The following is a 19,029-nucleotide window of genomic DNA, read 5'->3' as shown; positions in this document are numbered from 1 at the left end:
ATTCAGGGATTTAACTTCTTCCTGGTTTAGTCTTGGGAGGGTGTATGTGTCGAGGAATTTATCCATTCCTTCTAGATTTTCTAGTTTATTTGCGTAGACGTGTTTATGGTATTCTCTGATGGTAGTTTGTATTTCTGTGGGATCGCTGGTGATATCCCCTTTATCATTTTTTATTGCGTCTATTTGATTTTTCTCTCTTTTCTTCTTTATTAGTCGTCCTCCTTTTCATTTCTTTGGAACAGTTTCAGTTGTACCTCTGGTAGAATTTGGCTGTAAATCTGTCTGGTCCCAGGCTTCTTTGGGTTGGTAGGCTATTTATTACTGCCTCAATTTCAGAACTTGTTACTATTCTTTAATTCAGTTTCTTCCTGGTTCAGTCTTGGGAGGATGTATGTGCCTAGGAATTTATTTGTTGCAGTTTTTTTTTTTAGTATATGTGCATAGAGGTGCTTATAATATTCTCTGGTGATTATATTTCTGTATTGTATTTCTGTGGGGTCACTGGTGATATCCCCCTTTTCATTTCTGATTGTGTCTATTTGATTGTTTTTTCTTTATTAGTCTAGCTAGCAGTCTCTTTTATTAATTTTTTCGAAATACCAACCTGGATTTATTGATTTTTTTTGAAAGGTTTTTTGTGTCTCTGTCTCCTTCAGTTCTGCTCTGATTTTGCTTATTTCTTTTCTTCTGCTAGCTTTGGGGTTTGTTTGCCCTTGGTTCTCTAGTTCTTTTAGTTGTGATGTTAGCTTGTTAATTTGAGATCTTTTGAGCTTTTTGATGTGGGCATTTAGTGCTATAAATGTCCCTCTTAACACTGCATTAGCTGCATCCCAGAGATTCTGGTACATTGTCTCTTTGTTGTCATTAGTTTCAAAGAACTTCTTGATTTCTGTGTTAATTTCATTATTTACCCGGGAGTCATTCAGGAGCAGGTTGTTCAGTTTTCATGTAGTTGTATGGTTTTCAGTGAATTTCTTAGTTTTGAGTTCTAATTTGATTGCGCTGTGGTCTGAGAGACTGTTATGATTTCAGTTCTTTTGCATTTGCTAAGGAGTGTTTTACTTCCGATTGTGATCAATTTTAGAGTAAGTGCCATGTGTCGATGAAAAGAATGTAAATTCTGTTGTTTTTGGCTGGAAAATTCTGTATATATCTATCAGGTCCTCTTGACCCAGAGCTGAGTGCAGGTCCTGAATATCTTTGTTAATTTTGTGTCTCGATAATCTGTCTGATATTGTCAGTGGGGTGTTAAAGTCTCCCAGTATTATTTTGTGGGAGTCTGAGTCTCTTTGTAGGTCTCTAAAAACTTGCTGTATGAATCTGGGTGCTCCTGTGTTGGGTGCAAATGTATTTAGGATAGTTAGCTATTCTTGTTGAATTGAACTTTTTACCATTATGTAATGCCCTTTTTTGATCTCTGTTTTGTCACAAACTAGTATTGCAATGCCTGCTTTTTTCTGTTTTTCATTTTCTTGATAAATTTTCTTCCCTCCTTTTATTTTGAGCCTATGTGTGTCTTTGCATGTGAGATGTGTCTTTTGGAGACAGCATAACGATGAGACTTAACTCTTTATCCAGCTTGCCATTCTGTGCCTTTTAATTGGGGCATTTACTCCATTTACATTTTTTTTTAATTTTATTATTATACTTTAAGTTTTAGGGTAGATGTGCACAACGTGCAGGTTTGTTACATATGTATACATGTGCCATGTTGGTATGCCGCACCCATTAACTCTTCATTTAGCATTAGGTATATCTCCTAATGCTATCCCTCCCGCCTCCCCCCACCCCACTCCATTTACATTTAAGGTTAATATTGTTATATGTGAATTTGATCCTGTCATCATGATGTTAAGTGGTTAATTTGAAGGCTTGTTTATGTGGTTGCTTCATAGTGTCATTGGTCATGTACCTCAGTGCTTTTGTACTGGCTGGCAGCAGTTTTTCCTTTCCATATTTAGTGCTTCCTTCAGGAGCTCTTGCAAGGCAGTCTCAGTGGTGACGAATTCCCTCAGGGTTTGCTTATCTGAAAATGATCTTATTCCTCCTTTGCTTATAAAGCTTAGTTTGGTCGGATATGAAATTCTTGGTTGGAAATTTTTTCTTTAAGAATGTTGAACATTGGTTCTCAATCCCTTGTGGCATGTAGGGTTTCTGCTGAGAGGTCTACTGTTAGTCGGATTGGTTTCCCTTTGTAGGCGACCTGGCCTTTCTCTCTGGCAGCCCATAACATTTTTTTTTTCATTTTGACCTCAGAGAATCTGATGATTATGTATCTTGGGGTTGATCTCTTGTGCATTATTTTACTGGGGTTCTCTGGATTTCCCGAATTTGAATGTTGGCCTGTCTTGCTAGGTTGGGGATGTTCTCCTGGATGATATCCTGAAGTATGTTTTCCGACTTGGTTCCATTCTCCCCCTTTTTCAGGGACACCAATGAGTTGTAGATTTATTCTCTACGTAATTCCATATTCCTTGGAGGTTTAGTTCTTTCCTTTTTCTCTATTCTTGTCTGCCTTCCTTATTTCAGAATGATTATCTTCAAGCTCTGAGATTCTTTCCTTTGCTTGGTCTGTTCTGCTGTTGACACTTGTAATTACATCATGAGGTTCTCATGTTGTGTTTTTCAGTTCCATCATGTCAGCTATATTCGTCTTTAAACTGGCTCTTCTGGTTATCAGCACCTGTATTGTTTTATCATGATTCTTATCTTCTTTGCATTGGGTTACAGCATGCTCCTTTAACTCAGTGAAATTCATTATTACTGACCTTCTGGCGCCTACTTCTGTCAGTTCAGCCAATCTCAGCCTCAGCCCAGTTCTTTCTTTCTTTCTTTTTTTTTTTTTTTTTTGAGACAGAGTCTTGCTCTGTCACCCAGACTGGAGTGCAATGGTTCAATATCAGCTCACTGTAAGCTCCACCTCCCATGTTCACGCCATTCTCCCACCTCAGCCTCCCAAGTAGCTGGGACTGCAGGTGCCTACCACCACGCCCTGATAGTTTTTTAAAATATATTTTTAGTAGAGATGGGGTTTCACCATGTTAGCCAGGATGGTCTCGATCTCCTGACCTCATGATCCACCCACCTTGGCCTCCCAAAGTGCTGGGATTACAAGCATGAGCCACTGTGCCCAGCTGCCTCAGCCCAGTTCAGTGCCCTTGCTGGAGAAGTGCTGTGATCATTAGGAGGAGAAGAGGCACTCTGTTTTTTTTGAGTTTTAAGCATTTTTGTGTTGATTCTTTCTCATCTTTTTGGGCTTATCTACCTTTGCTCTCTGAGGTTGCTGACCTTTGGAAGGGGTTTTTGTGGGGTCTTTTTTGTTGTGGGGTCTTATTGTTGTTGACATTGCTTCTGTTTGTTTGTTTTTCTTTTAACATTCAGGCCGTACTTCTGTAGGGCTGCTGCAGTTTGCTGGGGTTCTGCTCCTGACCCTAGTTGCCTCAGTTTTTCCTGTACCTGGAGATATTACCAGTGAAGGCTGCGTAACAGCAAAGGTGGCAGCCTGCTCCTTCCTCTGGGAGCTCCATCCCAGGGCAGTCCTGACCTATTGCTGGCTTGAGTGCTTCTATAGGAGGTATCTGGAGACCCCGGTTCAGAGGTTTCACCACTGTCTAGAGGCTGGGCGCGTTGGCTCACACCTGTAATCCCAGCACTTTGGGAGGCTGAGGTGGGTGGATCACTTGAGGTCAGGAGTTTGAGACCGGCCTGGCCAACATGGCGAAACCCCATCTGTACTAAAAATACAAAAAAAGTTAGTGGTGGTGGCAAGTGCCTGTAATTCCAGCCAATCAAGAGGCTGAGACAGGAGGATCGCTTGAGCCCAGGAGGCAGAGGTTGCAGTGAGCCAAGGCTACGCCACTGCACTCCAGCCTGGCAACAGAGCGAAACTCCTTCTTAAAAAAAAAAAAAAAAAGGAAGCAGTCTGGCTGCTTTTTGATAGAGCAGTTGTACTGCACTGGGGGGGAATCCTTCTTTGTCCAGACTGCCTAGATTCTTCAGAGCCAGCAGGCAGGAAAGACTGAGTCTACTGAACTGCAGAGACAGCAGCTGCCCCTTTCCCCAGGGGCTCCATCCTGGGGAGAGTTCAGAGTTCTGCTTGTATAACCCTGCTTGGAAATTCCCACAGGGAGGCCTTGCTCTGTGAGAAGTGATGGATCAGGGTCCCACTTAAGGAAGTAGTCTGGCCATGATCTGGCACAGCAGCTGTGCTGCATTGTAGAGGACTCCCCTTCATCCAGACTGCCTGGACTCCCCAGAGCCAGCAGGCTAGAACAGCTGAGTCAACTGCAGAGATGGCGGCCACCCCTCCCCCAGGAACTTGCTCTGTCTCAGCCAGTCTCCAGTCTGTTGATGCTGGTGGCTGGAATTCCAAGTCAGTGGATCTTAACTTGGGAGGTGCCATGGAAGTGGGGCCCGCAGAACAATGCTGCTTGGCTCCCTGGATTCAGCCCCCTTCCTAGGGAATGTATGGGTGGATCTCTTGCCTTGCAGGATTCTTTTTCATCTTTGCAGGGATTTCTGGGGCCGGAGTATGTAAAACTCCTGGGTCTCTGTGTGTGCCTGAGTGGCTGCTCTACTGAGACTCTGCATACACAGCTCTGTATATCGGACCCAAGGCCCTGGTGGCATGGGCTCACGAGGAGATCCCCTGATCCGTGGGTTGCAAAGATCTGTGGGAGAAGCGTGGTTTCCTGGATGGGGTCACACAATCACTCACTGCTTCCCTTGGCTGGAGGTGGGGCTTTTTTTTGGCTCTGTGCTGCTCCTGGGCGGGCGATTGCCCTACCCCATTTTTCTTCATTCTCTGTGGGTCAAGTTGTTCACTTGATCAGTCCCATTGTGAGAACCTGGATATTTCAGTTGAAGGTGCTTAATTCACACACCATTTTCATTCTTCTCCCTGAGAGCCATGGACCACAGCTCCCCCTACCTTTTTTTTTTTTTTTTTTTTGGAGACAGAGTCTTGCTCTTTTGCCCAGGCTGGAGTGCAGTGGCGCGATCTCAACTCACTGGAACCTCTGCGTCCCAGGCTCAAGCAATTCTCCCTGCCTTAGCCTCCCAAGTAGCTGGGATTACAGGTGCCTGCCATTATACCTGGCTAATTTTTGTATTTTTAGTAGAGACGGGGTTTCGCCATGTTTGCCAGGCTGGTCTCGAGCTCCTGACCTCAAGTGATCTGCCTGCCTCAGCCTCCCAAAGTGTTGGGATTACTGGTGTGAGCCCCTGTGCCTGGCCCACAGCTGCTTCTAATCAGCCACCTTGACCCCTCCTTGGTATTAGATTTTTGTCAAATGCTTTTATGCATCTATTGAAATGATCATGTATATTTCTCTTTATTCTATTAATATGGCATATTAAATTGATTTATTTTAATATGCTGAATCAACCTTCTATTGCTGGGAAAAATACCGCTTTGTCATGATGTATTATCCTTTGAATATTCTGCTGCATTTGTTTTGCTAGTATTTTGTTGAGAATTTTTGCATCTGTGTTCTTTTTTTTAGTTGGGGTCTTGCTCTGTTGCCCAGGCTAGAGTGCAGTGGCATCTTCACAGCTCACTGCAGCCTCCAACTCCTGAGATCAAGAGATCCTCCCACCTCAGCCTCCTGAGTAGCTGGGACCACAGGCGTGTGCCACCATACCTGGCTAATTTTTTTTTTAATTTTAATTTTAATGTAGAGGTGGGATCTCACTGTGTTTTCCAGGCTGGTCTCAAACTCTTGGGCTGGAGCAATCCCCCGCCTCAGCCTCTTAAAGTGTTGAGATTATAGACATGAACCACCACACTCGGCCACATCTGTATTCTTAGGAGGTGTTAGTCTGTAGTTTTTTGGTTTTTTCCCCTTGTGATGTCATTGTCTGGCTTTGGTATCAAGGTAATATTGGCCCAATAGAATGAGTTAGGAAGTGTTCCCTCTGCTTCTATTTAAGTGGGCATTGTTTTAAGTGGCAAACCAAGTATGTGGTAATTTGTTATACAGCAATAGAAAATTAATACAACTGCTAAAGAAAATCAACCAGAAATTAGGTGCCTTCTAATGGAAGAACAGACCATCACTTATGGAGCAGCCTTGCAAAAAAACAGAAATCTGAATCTGATCAAGCCTATAGTCTTGACCAGGGATCCCCAACCCCTGGGCCACGGACTGGTACTAGTCCATGCCCTGTTAGGAACCAGGCCACACAGCAGGAGGTGACTGGCGGGTGAGCGAGCATTACTGCCTGAGCTCCGCCTCCTGACAGATCAGCAGCAGCAGCATTAGATTCTCATAGGAGGGTGAACCCTATTGTGAACTGTGCATGCGAGGGATCTAGGTTGTGCATTTCTTATGGGAATCTAATGCTTGATGATCTGAGGTGGAACAGTTTCATTCCACAACCATCGCCACCTCCCATCCCCCACCACTGGTCCCTGGTGTCAAAAAGGTTGGGGATCACTGGTCTAGACCCAATATCAATTTATAGGAAATAAGGAACATGTTAAACATGTCAATCAGCAAATATAATCAGCAAAATGAAGATATATCAAACATTCCAGACTAGAAAATATAAATCACACCTGCAATTTAATGTAATATAATTTGTAATATAATTTTATGTAAGGAGTTAAACAGGTGTTGAAAAACCAAAAAAGCAAAAAGTGAGGTAGCATGGACAGTGACTGCAGGAAGGAACTTCCACATCTGGGACTTAGTGAAGAAAGAAAAGAAGTTGGGGTTATGAGAACCTAGAGGATTGGAAGAGAGACGCCATAGAGCTTGGACTCAGACTTGGAGATTGAGGTGCTGCCCAGCTGGTATTAATAACCTCTGAGAAAACATGTTGAAGCTGGTTTGGGGAGTGGGATGGACCACCAGTGCCAGAGAGAAGGCCTGTTGGGATGATAGAGATAAGAAGAGTAAGCAGACAGGAGGGGCAGAAATTTCCTATCACTTCCCCTGGCCTTCAAGTATCCCTCTAGAGCTCCCGTTGGAAGACCCTAGCAAAAGAAAAATGTAGTTTGCAAAGTCCCAGTTCCAGTGTCACTAAGAGGGGTTGGAGCTAAAAGATGGTAGCTTAATAATTGGAACAATAATCAACCTGGTTCAGTTAATACTTTGCAAGGAAAAAACAGGATGGAGGGAAGTATATCAGTTAAAAGACATGTCAAACCGGTTGTAATCTATGGAACATATTTGGATCCCAATCTAAACAAACCATACAGATATTATGAGATAATTGGATTGGGTATGAAATTATATGAAGGATTATTGTTAATTTCTGTAGTGGCTAGAATGGCATTGTATTTTTTTTAAGTTCCTAGTTTTTAGAAATACATTCTGAGATATTTACCAATAAAATGATGTCTGAAATTTTCTTCAAAGTAGTACTGGATGGAGAGAGGTAAAGGTGGTGTTGAAAACACAAGATGAGACGTGGTGGTTATTAGGGCTGGGTGATAGGCATATGGGGTTAATTTTATTCTTCTCTGTATGTTGTATATGTTCAGAATTCCCCATAATAAAATGTTTCTTAAAGCTGGAAAAATTGCTTTCATGAACTCTTTTTAACCTCTTAGATTGATAGTCAAGCTTTTGCTTTCCTTGATCATATACTGTTGAGAAAGCAATATTTGGAAACATTGTTGCATTTTTAACATTATCTTTAAGAATTAAAAGGCACATACCTTTGGTGCCATAATTCTGGTTCTAGGAACTACTTGTAAATCTTTCTAAAGGCATTTATACATGGATTTTTATTGCAGCAACAGCAGAGGCTTGGAAACAACTTAAACATTGATCAATATGGAGGGGACTAGTTTAATGAATCATGGTGTAGTCACACTGTAGAATACTACTCAGCTATTAGAAAATAAAGAAGTTCTAAATAGAGTGATATGGAATGATCTCCAAGTAAGAAAGCAAGGTACACTGTGTGTACTGTGTGTACCTTGTCTCATTTGTGTCCTTCCTGCCAAAAAAATAATAATAATATACTTTAATATATCTAGATTATCTTTGGAAAGGTAGGCCAGAAACTAGTAATAGTGGTGGCCTCTGAGACAGGGAACCAGTTACTAAAGATTTTAGAGTGAGAGAGAGAGACTTGCTTTTTCACTGAAAGAATAATAAATATGGGAGCAGGGATGAATGGCTATTTCTGGCTGAAACTATGGGAAAGACTTTTTTGAAAAAGATAATGATAATAAAAGTATTGCTCTTGTCTAACAAAAATAGAAAACATTAACAGGTAAATATAATAGATATTACTATGAGATATAAAATAACTTCACTTACAAGTGGGAAATATTATCTGAATTTTTTTTTTTTTAGGTGGTGATAGTGGACTGGATGGGTTAGGAGGACCAGGTGTACAACTAGGAAGCCCAGATAAGAAAAAGCGCAAGGCAAATACACAGGTAAACTGACATTTTCTTTAATAACAGTTTTTCTTTGCTAGTATGGTCGGGCTGATGAGGTAAATTTAAACTTGGTCGTAAGTTTTGTTTTCTATTCAAGTGATTGTACTTTCAATCATTCATTGTACTTTCAATCAATCATTCAAGTGATGGTACTTTCTTTTTTTTTTGTTTTTGTTTTTGTTTTTGTTTTTGTTTTTAGGTGGATTCTTGCTCTGTTGCCAGACTGGAGTGAGTGCAGTGGGGTGGTCTCGGCTCACTGCAACCTCCACCTCCTAGGTTGAAGCAATTCTCCTGCCTGAGCCTCCCAAGTAGCTGGGATTACAGGCACGCGCCACCATGCCCAGCTAATTTTTGTATTTTTAGTAGAGATGGGCTTTCACCATGTTGGTCAGGATGGTCTCAATCTCTTGACCTCGTGATCCGCCCGCCTCGGCCTCCCAAAGTGCTAGGATTACAGGTGTGAGCCACCACGCCTCGCTGTATTTTTTTTTGTTTAAGTCTGAAACTAGTGGCTATTGTCAGACTATAGGCATAGAGTAGATACTGCAAAAAGGAAGTGTGGGCAAATTAAAATGCTTGTTCTTAGGCTGGGCATGGTGGCTCATGCCTATAATCCCAGCCCTTTGGGAGGCCAAGGTGGGTGGGTTACTTGAGGCCAGGAGTTCGAGACCAGACTGGCCAACATGGGGAAAGCCCTTCTCTACTAAAAATATAAAAATTAGCCGGGTGTGGTGGCACACTCCTGTAATCCCAGCTATTCCGGAGGCTGAGGCATGAGAATTGCTTGAACCTGGAAGGTAGAGGTTGCAATGAGCTGAGATCACGCCTCCAGCCTTGGTGACAGCGCGAGACTCTGTCTCAAAAAAAAATTAAAATTAAAATGCTTGTTCTTAAATCTAATTTAAAGGTTTTTAAAGGGCATGAATGCCTGCAGTTCTATTAAAAGATTTCAAAATATATAGTAACAATTTTAACCTGAAATAATTGTTCAACTATAATAGTGATTTAGTATTATGTGCGTATCACGAGGCAATCATGATGGAGGCCTTTTTTTATTATAACTTGTGGTTATAACAAGCAATTATATATACAGGCTCTCATTGTTTTATTCTTTATAAATTTGAAGCACTCTTTCTATGATAAAGGCTACTAGTAAGTATGTGTATACAGATTACTGATCTTTTTATCATTTTGACCACCATCTGTTAAACTTGCAGTGTGACTAAAACTGGCAGTTTATTTTTTCAGTCTGAGGCCCAGAACTTAATGTTTTGGAAATATTTTAATTGTATCTCCCTGAAGTTAAGCTAGGGGAAAAACTTAGATTCTGATTGTTGTTATTTAACTTTATGACTCTTTGGTGTATGAAAGGTATTTTAGGTTAGACTGCTTTAGTATTTAAGTGAAAGATTCTAGAGTTATAGGTAAGCATATTAAATGAAAATTAGGATAATGAAGCTTCTTTTGAAAGTTAAATACTTTTGGTTTTTGAAGTTACAATGGATTTGAGCTCAGAAAATCATACTTTATTTTCTTTTGTAAATGAAATAAACCTAAATATTTTTATCAGCAAGTATAATTAAATATAAACATTAGTCAAAATTGAAAGGTCAAGTGAAGATAATAAATGTTTGTTAACACTGCAAGAGAAATTTGAGTAATACTAGGTTCACAGGTATTAAGGTAACAGGACAATTTTAATAATGTATTTGATCAAAAACATGTATTTTACTTTACATTCTCATTTCAGGGACCTTCTTTTCCTCCATTGTCTGAGTATGCTCCACCACCGAATCCAAACTCTGACCATCTAGTGGCTGCTAATCCATTTGATGACAACTACAATACTATTTCCTATAAACCACTACCTTCGTCAAATCCATATCTTGGCCCTGGTTATCCTGGCTTTGGAGGCTATAGTACATTCAGAATGCCACCTCACGTTCCCCCAAGAATGTCTTCCCCATACTGTGGTCCTTACTCACTCAGGAACCAGCCACACCCATTTCCTCAGAATCCTCTGGGCATGGGTTTTAATCGACCTCATGCTTTTAACTTTGGGCCACATGATAATTCAAGTTTCGGTAATCCATCTTATAATAATGCACTAAGTCAGAATGTCAACATGCCTAATCAACATTTTAGACAAAATCCTGCTGAAAATTTCAGTCAAATTCCTCCACAGAATGCTAGCCAAGTTTCTAACCCCGATTTGGCATCTAATTTTGTTCCTGGAAATAATTCAAATTTTACTTCTCCGTTAGAACCTAATCATTCTTTTATTCCTCCCCCAAACACTTTTGGTCAAGCAAAAGCACCACCCCCAAAACAAGACTTTACTCAAGGAGCAACCAAAAACACTAATCAAAATTCCTCTGCTCATCCACCTCACTTGAATATGGATGACACAGTGAATCAGAGTAATATTGAATTAAAAAATGTTAATCGAAACAATGCAGTAAATCAGGAGAACAGCCGTTCAAGTAGCACTGAAGCCACAAACAATAACCATGCAAATGGGACACAGAATAAGCCACGACAACCAAGAGGTGCAGCAGATGCCTGCACCACTGAAAAAAGCAATAAATCTTCTCTTCACCCAAACCGTCATGGCCATTCGTCTTCTGACCCAGTGTATCCTTGTGGAATTTGTACAAACGAGGTGAACGATGATCAGGATGCCATCTTATGTGAGGCCTCTTGTCAGAAATGGTTTCATCGGATCTGTACTGGAATGACTGAAACAGCTTATGGCCTCTTAACTGCAGAAGCATCTGCAGTATGGGGCTGTGATACCTGTATGGCTGACAAAGATGTCCAGTTAATGCGTACTAGAGAAACTTTTGGTCCATCTGCAGTGGGCAGTGATGCTTAATCAAAGGCATTAACTAAAGTGGGTTTATTTTCCTGTGCATTGCAGAAGTTCATTGACACAGGATTTTAATGTTTTACATTATTTTTTTAAATACATACACAAAAACATTATTTACTTAGTTTTTATTAATAATTCACTTCATCACTAGAGCAAATTTTTTATTGTCTTTGCTTGCTGTCTTAAATGAGAATAATGTATATGGGGGTGCTTTAGAAACATTTATAAATAAATGTTAGTTGTTATTTATCACAAACATAAAAGCCTCTTGAAACTTCAAAATAATATATAACAAATGTAGGCAAGTTTTAACTTTTAAAAGTTAGAATCATTGAAAAACGTGTATTTCAGTGCTGAACTTTGGTTGTACCATATTGAAGATTTAGTTCAAAAAGTTTATCAAGGATCCACTTAACACGTCTTCACAACATAATATATGTAACTGTAACATGGGGGAAAGCATACATTTTTATGGATTAAAAAAATAATAGTATGACACCAGATTCCTCCTCCACTAGGGTCTTTGGAATCAGTGAATTTCATATTTCAAGTGAGTTTTCAGGATATCTGTTTGTACAGATACGAGACAGATCTTAGCATATAGTAAATTCTCAGTAAGTATTGTTGATTAACTTGTGGATGGTACCACATGAAATTGCTAATATTAGATCAGTTGAAAATTGACTGCAATTAGTAAAGTTGGTATAACGTATGTTCCCAGTTGTGCTATTTAGAATTATGATAGTATTATGCTCCTACTTTTCTTTGATATTGAGTTGTTTTGTTATTGTTTATTGTTTCCCAGAGAAATACTATAGTATCCACAGAAGAATTGTGAATACTTTTTTATAATTTTGAACTGGGACATATTGCAAATGAGGAAGGTAGAAACATCCATTTGGCCTTAGAGGGCTCTGCTAGTAAAAGAACTACTCAGTGGTGGTTTGAAAAATCTTGTTCTGGGGATCTGAATTTCAAAAATGAACCCTAGGGGAGATCAAAATCCATTTTAAACAAAGATCAATTAAGAGCCAAAGTGAAATCTAACTTGCAAACAACAATTTGAAGCCTTGCAGCAGACAAGGAATTCCCGCTCTGACTGGGGAAAAGTATAAAAATGGACCTGAGAGTACCCTCTTGAGCGATGATCAAGAATGGAGACAGTTGGAGGTGTGCTCATTAAGATTCAAAACAGCAGAAATCCATTTTTGGAGCAGATTATAACCTGTGGCCAAAAAAAAAAAAATGTGTGCTGTTTGACAACTAATGGCAATTTATACAATCGTTGGAGGCTGGTAAAGCTCCCTAATATGTTGCCAGCATTATCATTGCAACCAAAAAATTCTGAAGATTGTGTGGTGATCTACGAAAGAGATAAATAATACTGTTATTTAAACCCAAGTGAAACAATGACGGCAGCAGCATATTATCAAGAAATTTAAATTATGCATGAAAATGTGATTTAAAAACAATGTCCTTTGGGTAACACCCAAGAACCTACACTTTTACAGACAAGGACTCGACCTCACATGTCACAAGCTACTAAAACAAAGTTAAGTGACTTGGGCTATGAATTTTTGTCATGTCCATTTTAGTCACTGGACGTTTATTCCATGGACTACTGTCTATCATTTGGAGCTTTTTCTAAGAAACAATGCATTCCCCAATCGAGATGAAGTAACTGGAAGATGTTAACAATTTATACAGCCTAACAAATGATGAATTTTATAAAAGTTAGACCTTTAATATTCCGTTGGAAGAAAACTATTCATGCTCCTGATGCATATTTTGATTGAATAAAACTTATTTTTTAATACATTGTTTTAATTTTGACCTACAAAAACAGCAATTTCATATGGTACAAGGTAATTTAAGGTTTTCTCCATTTACCCTTGACTAGTTAGAGGTGAGTACAAAATATTTTCAGTAGTTGTAAAATATTTATCTTTACAATTTTAGGAAACAAAATGATATAAACTATACTTCTAGGTACTCCTTTGTGTGAAAACTTTACCAGTTGAAGCAGGTTAAAATGCAGTATTTTGGGCTGACAGACATTTGATGGTGTTCAGTAGTGTACTTGAAGATCTCATTTTACTTGGATTTTTTGTTATACATATTTCTCTGAATGTTTAAGGACCTAGTTATGTTGCTCCTGAAAGTTTAATGAGTGCTGATTTTTAATAAATGATGCACTGTATGCTATATGCCTAGTTGTAGCATCAGATCGTGATTTATTATTACCCTGAATAGAGCTAGATGATAGATATTTTGAGTAGAACTTTCCAGTGTTCTCAGGAGTTAACACTTTACATGGTAGTACTTGAGTTGTGATCATTACTAAAATCAATTATGCAGTTTCTTAAACCCATTATCTCTTTAAGTTGCAGTAGTTAGCTGTTTTTGTGAAAATGAAATAACCTCTCCCAAGCTAGTCTAAAGGTATGTGTTATGCAATATAATTCATTTTCTATTTCCACATAGTTGTTTTTAAAAACCTACAAACAGGTGAATTTTTATTCAGGTGTTTAGGTCTTCAAAGCACCTTACTTAAATAAGAATCTGTAAATATTCAAAAGAAAAACTCACGGTTCATTCTGATAGTGAATCATAGCCAAACTGTAATCATAGCTGATGAATAGCGTTCATGTGTTTGAATTAATTTTCTTGCTAGTTCTACATTTGTCTCTACATAATGCTAAGTCAAAAGTTATATAGATGCTTTTGGATGGAAAAAGTGATGAACTGTAAGAATAGCCAGATGATAATTTGTCTGAAGAAGGCTATTTTACAAACTGAAATGGCTTCTTAGGATAAATGATAAGCTGCCTTCAACTTTAAAAATATGCAGTGATGGAAAAAAACACAGGTGGAATTGTACCTTTTTTGGTATAATCCCTTTCCTTCACTGAAAGTCCTCATCTTACACACACACACACACACACACACACACACACACACACACAGTTTCTCCAACATCCTTGAGTTTTGCTTAAATTCAACCTGGCTAACTATGGGCATCTAGGTTTACTCACCAAAGCTAGGTTATTGACAGAAAGGTGGGGTTTTTTTTGTTTTTTTTGTTTTGTTTTGTTTTTGTTTTTTGCCAGTCTTGCTCTGTTGCCCAGGCTGGAGTGCAGTGATGAGATCTCGGCTCACTGCAACGTCTGCCTCCCTGGTTCAAGTGATTCTCCTGCCTCAGCCTCCTGAGTAGCTGGGATTACAGTCGCCCACCATCACACCCAGCTAATTTTTGTATTTTTAGTAGAAATGGGTTCACCATGTTGGCCAGGCTGGTGTCAAACTCCTGACCTCAAGTGATCTGCCTGCCTCAGCCTCCCAAAGTGCTGGGATTACAGGCGTAAGCCACCACGCCTGGCCAGACAGAAAATTTTAAAAAGCATCAATTCCTTTCTCAGAACTTGACTTGCTCATGCACTAGAGAATTTGTGGTCCACATGCTTCTAGGTGTTACTCGACTCACTAATACTGAAACAGCTTAGCTTGTGAAAGATAAATTGTTCTTCAGACAGAGTGCTTAGAATTAGATTTGTGATCAGTGTTTTCCTTTTGTGTGAAATACTTTAGAGTACTGCTATAATTGTTATTCAAATTAGAAGGTTATATACATAAAACTAAAGATTTTCTTGTGCTTATTCTTCATAAACACAGTGTAAAGAAATCTAGTTTTTTGGTGGTTTGTTTTAGACTCCCAACTCTGCCTAGTGGCAGAAAAACCTCTTATAGTATGGGTCATCATAAAATCTGCCAACTTTAATCCAAATAAGTATCAAGAGTCTTCATTCAATATTCTTTCAAACTTGTTTGTCTTGAACAAATTAGAGTTTTAGCACTTATTGTTCAATGTACTATAGTAATTGTATTTAATAGTAAGAAAATATATAAGCAATGATTTTTTAAAAGGGAGTTCTCAAGAGTTTTGGATTTCTTTCTGCCGTGTATAGAGGGTTCTTATGCATGGACATTTGTGCTGTTTTATATCTTTTTCAATTAAAAAAAAATTTAAAAGCATCCAGGCTCCCAAAGTTCATTTGTAAATAGTGGCTTGGAACTCTACACAATAGGGAAGCTCCTAAAGGCTCATTTAGACCATAATCTAGTTAATAGTATCATGCTGAACTCTCAGTTTTCTTTAGGAAACCAATCAGTCAATGTAGGAGGGAGAAAGAAGCAGAGGTCTTGTCTTTTTCCTGATGTGATTAGGAGGTTAAGTTCTTTGGTGGGGGTTTCTTGCATTTGCCCCCTTACCATGCTAAACTCTGGTGAAATGTATAAAGCAGCCTTGGCTTTTCCTCTCCTGGGTACTCTGTGCTTCAACATTTTATATCTTTCCTCCCATCAGAAATCCTGTGTCTTTGTGTGGCAGTAGTAGTTGGCTAGACTTTAAGAGAAAAGCATTTTCTACTAAGGTATGAATGAAGATAGTGGGAAAAGTGTCATTAAATTTCTTTTTTAAAAAAGGATGTTTATTAAGAATGCATCTTTAATATCTAACATTTCAGACGATATGACCGCATTTCAGATACCATGGGAAGCAGTACATTTAGTGAATTAGCTGGTACTGTCTGAGGGTACTTCCAGTTTCCTTTAGGTTGTTGTGACTTTTCACAGCTTCCTCTCCTCTAATTCTGAACTTAGAGATTTTCTTCTCATTTCTAATTTTTAGTAACTTGTTGTTACATCCAGTAGAGCATTATAAAAGTCACATCTGCATCTTCCAACTTACGGTACAGTGATGGGAATTTGGAAGCACCCCTGGAGCAAAGAGGCTAGGGATAGCATTAACATCTCCCAAGACAAGTGGTGTAGGGGAAATGAAGGAAAGACTGTGGCCATGTATATGCCAGGCGTTAATACATCAGAGCTGCCTGTATTTAATTTAAAACTTTTGATGAAACTCAGTGGAGAAGCATCTTTGTCATATTTTGTCAATAATACATTACTTGCAATTATATTAAAACTTATTCTAAATACCTGTATTTCTTCTTCTGTAGATGTGTAGGTGATGTTGCTTGTTTGTCAAAATATTATCTTTTATAAAAGAAAGTCCTGCTTCTTATCATGATGTATGTGACTTAAATAATTGTTTCATATTAAAACTATTTCTTCCTTATGTACTGTTTACATATACCTCTTTTTGGGATATTAGTTCAGTACTTTTATACAAATCTGAGTGTGTTCCACATTGGTGACATGTATTTTTGCAGTAACTTTTTGTTTTGTTCTTAGAACATGTCTAAAGTAACACATGCACTAGTGCTGTGGTCTGTGGCAAAATTACTGTAATTCAAATTGGAAAAAAAAATGTTTCCAGACTTTGTCCAACATTTATTCCTATGGCAAAGGAAATTACTATGTAATACTAATTATTTCTTATGCTGGTATGTTTTAAGCTACTCTATGAAGTATGTGAAACATCAATATTTATGGATTAATAGATGGCCTGATGTCTTTCAAATGGGAGAGGAGTAAATTTTAGTGTTACCAACTCATGACACTTGTAATACAATAAATCTTAAAATTTTTATTTTCCACTTACAGGTATAATTTACTAAATAATTACCTTAAATGGCAGTGCATATTAGGATTTTTTAGCACATACTACTAAAATTATATAGTAACTTTTAACTTATGCTGGTATTTCCCAACCAAAAAAGACATCATTCACTTCATCATAACCAAAATAAGTAGTACTGTAATATTTATCTTCATTTATTTAGACATGATTAAGATACCGTAAGACTCCTCTAATTTACCTGGAATTTTTAACCATTGATTCAAGGACTTGAATGCTGTTTACTTGGTACTACCTGATGAAAGGATTTGGTAATAAAGGTTATAATCACGATTTTAAAGAAAAATGTTTCATCTTGAAGGCAAATTTTTAAGCTTTTTATTTAGAGGTGTTTACTTAAGAATAGTAATTTAAAAGCATTCTTATGTTGTCATTAAGACAAGTACCCAAAAGAATTGTAATAAGTAATACTTGGCCATTGCAAATTTGTACATTTGAAATTATACACTTGAAAGAAAAAAATGAATGCTTGTGAGTGCTTAAACTGCATATCTTTTTAAAAATTCAAATTTTAGACATATCAGTTTAAATTATCCTGAATACGGTTTTACTATGTCAGTGATGTATATTACAAAATGTCTACCTATGTTATGTTAATGATATCTCTATACTGCATCATATTCGGCATGGTTATGGTATATTTTGTACTTTTGATTGTGGACTATTGATAGGATTGATATAGCAATAAATCTGATTCAGACTTAATATTTTTAAGACGCTAGATACCATACTGTATCATAATCCTATTATATTTGACTTGAATGCCCAAAATTTTCATAGTTCTATATTTTATGTTAAAAATTTAGTATTACATGTTAGGGATTTATTTTTGTCTGCTATTTTCACATACATTCTTTTAGAACTGAGTCTGTTTCTATTTAGATCATAGACGTCTAAAGAAGTATTATTAATTCATGAACTGCTTTGTGGAAAAATTTAAATAAAGTATGAAATGACTAGATTACCCCAAATTGTTTATTTTTTTTTTGGTTAATGACCAGGTTACAATTCTCAGACAAATAAAATTGGCTTGATAACTGATTGAATATAGTAGATAATGGAAAGTTTGACTCTTTAAGGGTTTCCAAGTGTTAAATACATTCTCAATTCTGAATTACTTCATAGTAACTACTTAAATAATGGTAAGCCAATTCTCCTTTTTCTTTTTGAGATATTTAACACAATTTGCGTCTTCTGATCCCATTCCCTTCTTCCCCAAAAACCATGCTAGAATTTAAAATTGGAAGAGTTTAATTTGTCATCTACATTTTAGTTTTTTTATTCTATAGATAAGTAAGAAGACAAGTAGACGTTCTGCTGTCAAGACAGTCCATGTTATTGTTGGCCATTCTTTTCAGGGATAATGCTTAATGTCATTTGTGCGTTGTATAAGGAATGTTGTTTATCAGTATATAGACCTACCATTAGTAGAAATGATGTATGGCAGGCTTTCTTGAATAATATGTATTGTAAGTTTGTTTCCTATAGTGTTATTATGCTTCAGATTCTTTTAAATAAAGCTAGTTTTTAAAGAGAAAAATAACTTTTTAAAGCGTTTGACTTTCATCAGGACAAGTAGGTGTGAGAATCTTGGCTTTGGGTGGGAGATGTCCAGTATAACATCAAGCAGGGAATAGCCTACAATTTATCAGTGTAATTTTATACTAAGGAGAGAACCAGTATTTTTAGTCAGGCCTTGCTGTTTACGTATTTTTTCTGTGAAGTCTATTCAGAAAACTGAGTCCTGGATTTCCTTAAGAAATTGTGAGCATGACATATCTACTTTGATTTTAACAGTTTGTGACTTCAGTTCTGTTAGTAAAAATTATTTGGAGAAGAGTTTTACAACTTCAGCAGCTTAATGACCCCTGGGGCAGAGAAACCATTGTAGCAAATATTAAGAACAAACTTGTGGCTGGGCGCAGTGACTCATGCCTGTAATTCCAGCTACTCGGGAGGCTGCGGCACGAGAATCACTTGAATCCAGAAGCAGAGGTTGCAGTGACAGTGAGCTGAGATTGTGCCACTGCACTCCAGCCTGGGCGACAGAGCGAGACTCACGAGACTCTGTCTCAAAAAAAAAAAGAAAAAAAGAACAAACTTTCTTGAATGATAAGACCTCTAAAGTTTCCTTGAAGCAATCATCAGTTGCCTTGAGTC

At 37.9% G+C, this 19,029-nt stretch overlaps 1 protein-coding gene across 2 annotated transcripts in view; it reads left to right on the top strand.

The window, feature by feature from the left end:
• PYGO1 (pygopus family PHD finger 1) overlaps positions 1–18,409 on the top strand; it is a 49,749-nt gene extending 31,340 nt beyond the window's left edge. For both annotated transcript variants that reach the window (XM_063698561.1, XM_031002045.3), the window contains exons 2-3: positions 8,313–8,398; positions 10,152–18,409. In XM_063698561.1, the coding sequence (XP_063554631.1) occupies positions 8,313–8,398; positions 10,152–11,276 (1,211 nt within the window). In that variant the 3' untranslated portion in view covers positions 11,277–18,409. The remainder of the gene's footprint in view (positions 1–8,312; positions 8,399–10,151) is intronic.
• Positions 18,410–19,029: the final 620 nt, after the last annotated feature.

This window comes from Gorilla gorilla, chromosome 16, assembly GCF_029281585.2.
Source record: "Gorilla gorilla gorilla isolate KB3781 chromosome 16, NHGRI_mGorGor1-v2.1_pri, whole genome shotgun sequence".
Classification (NCBI taxonomy): domain Eukaryota; kingdom Metazoa; phylum Chordata; class Mammalia; order Primates; family Hominidae; genus Gorilla; species Gorilla gorilla.
The sequence above is the reverse complement of the archived record's forward strand: the minus strand, read 5'-3'. Positions and strand labels throughout refer to the sequence as shown.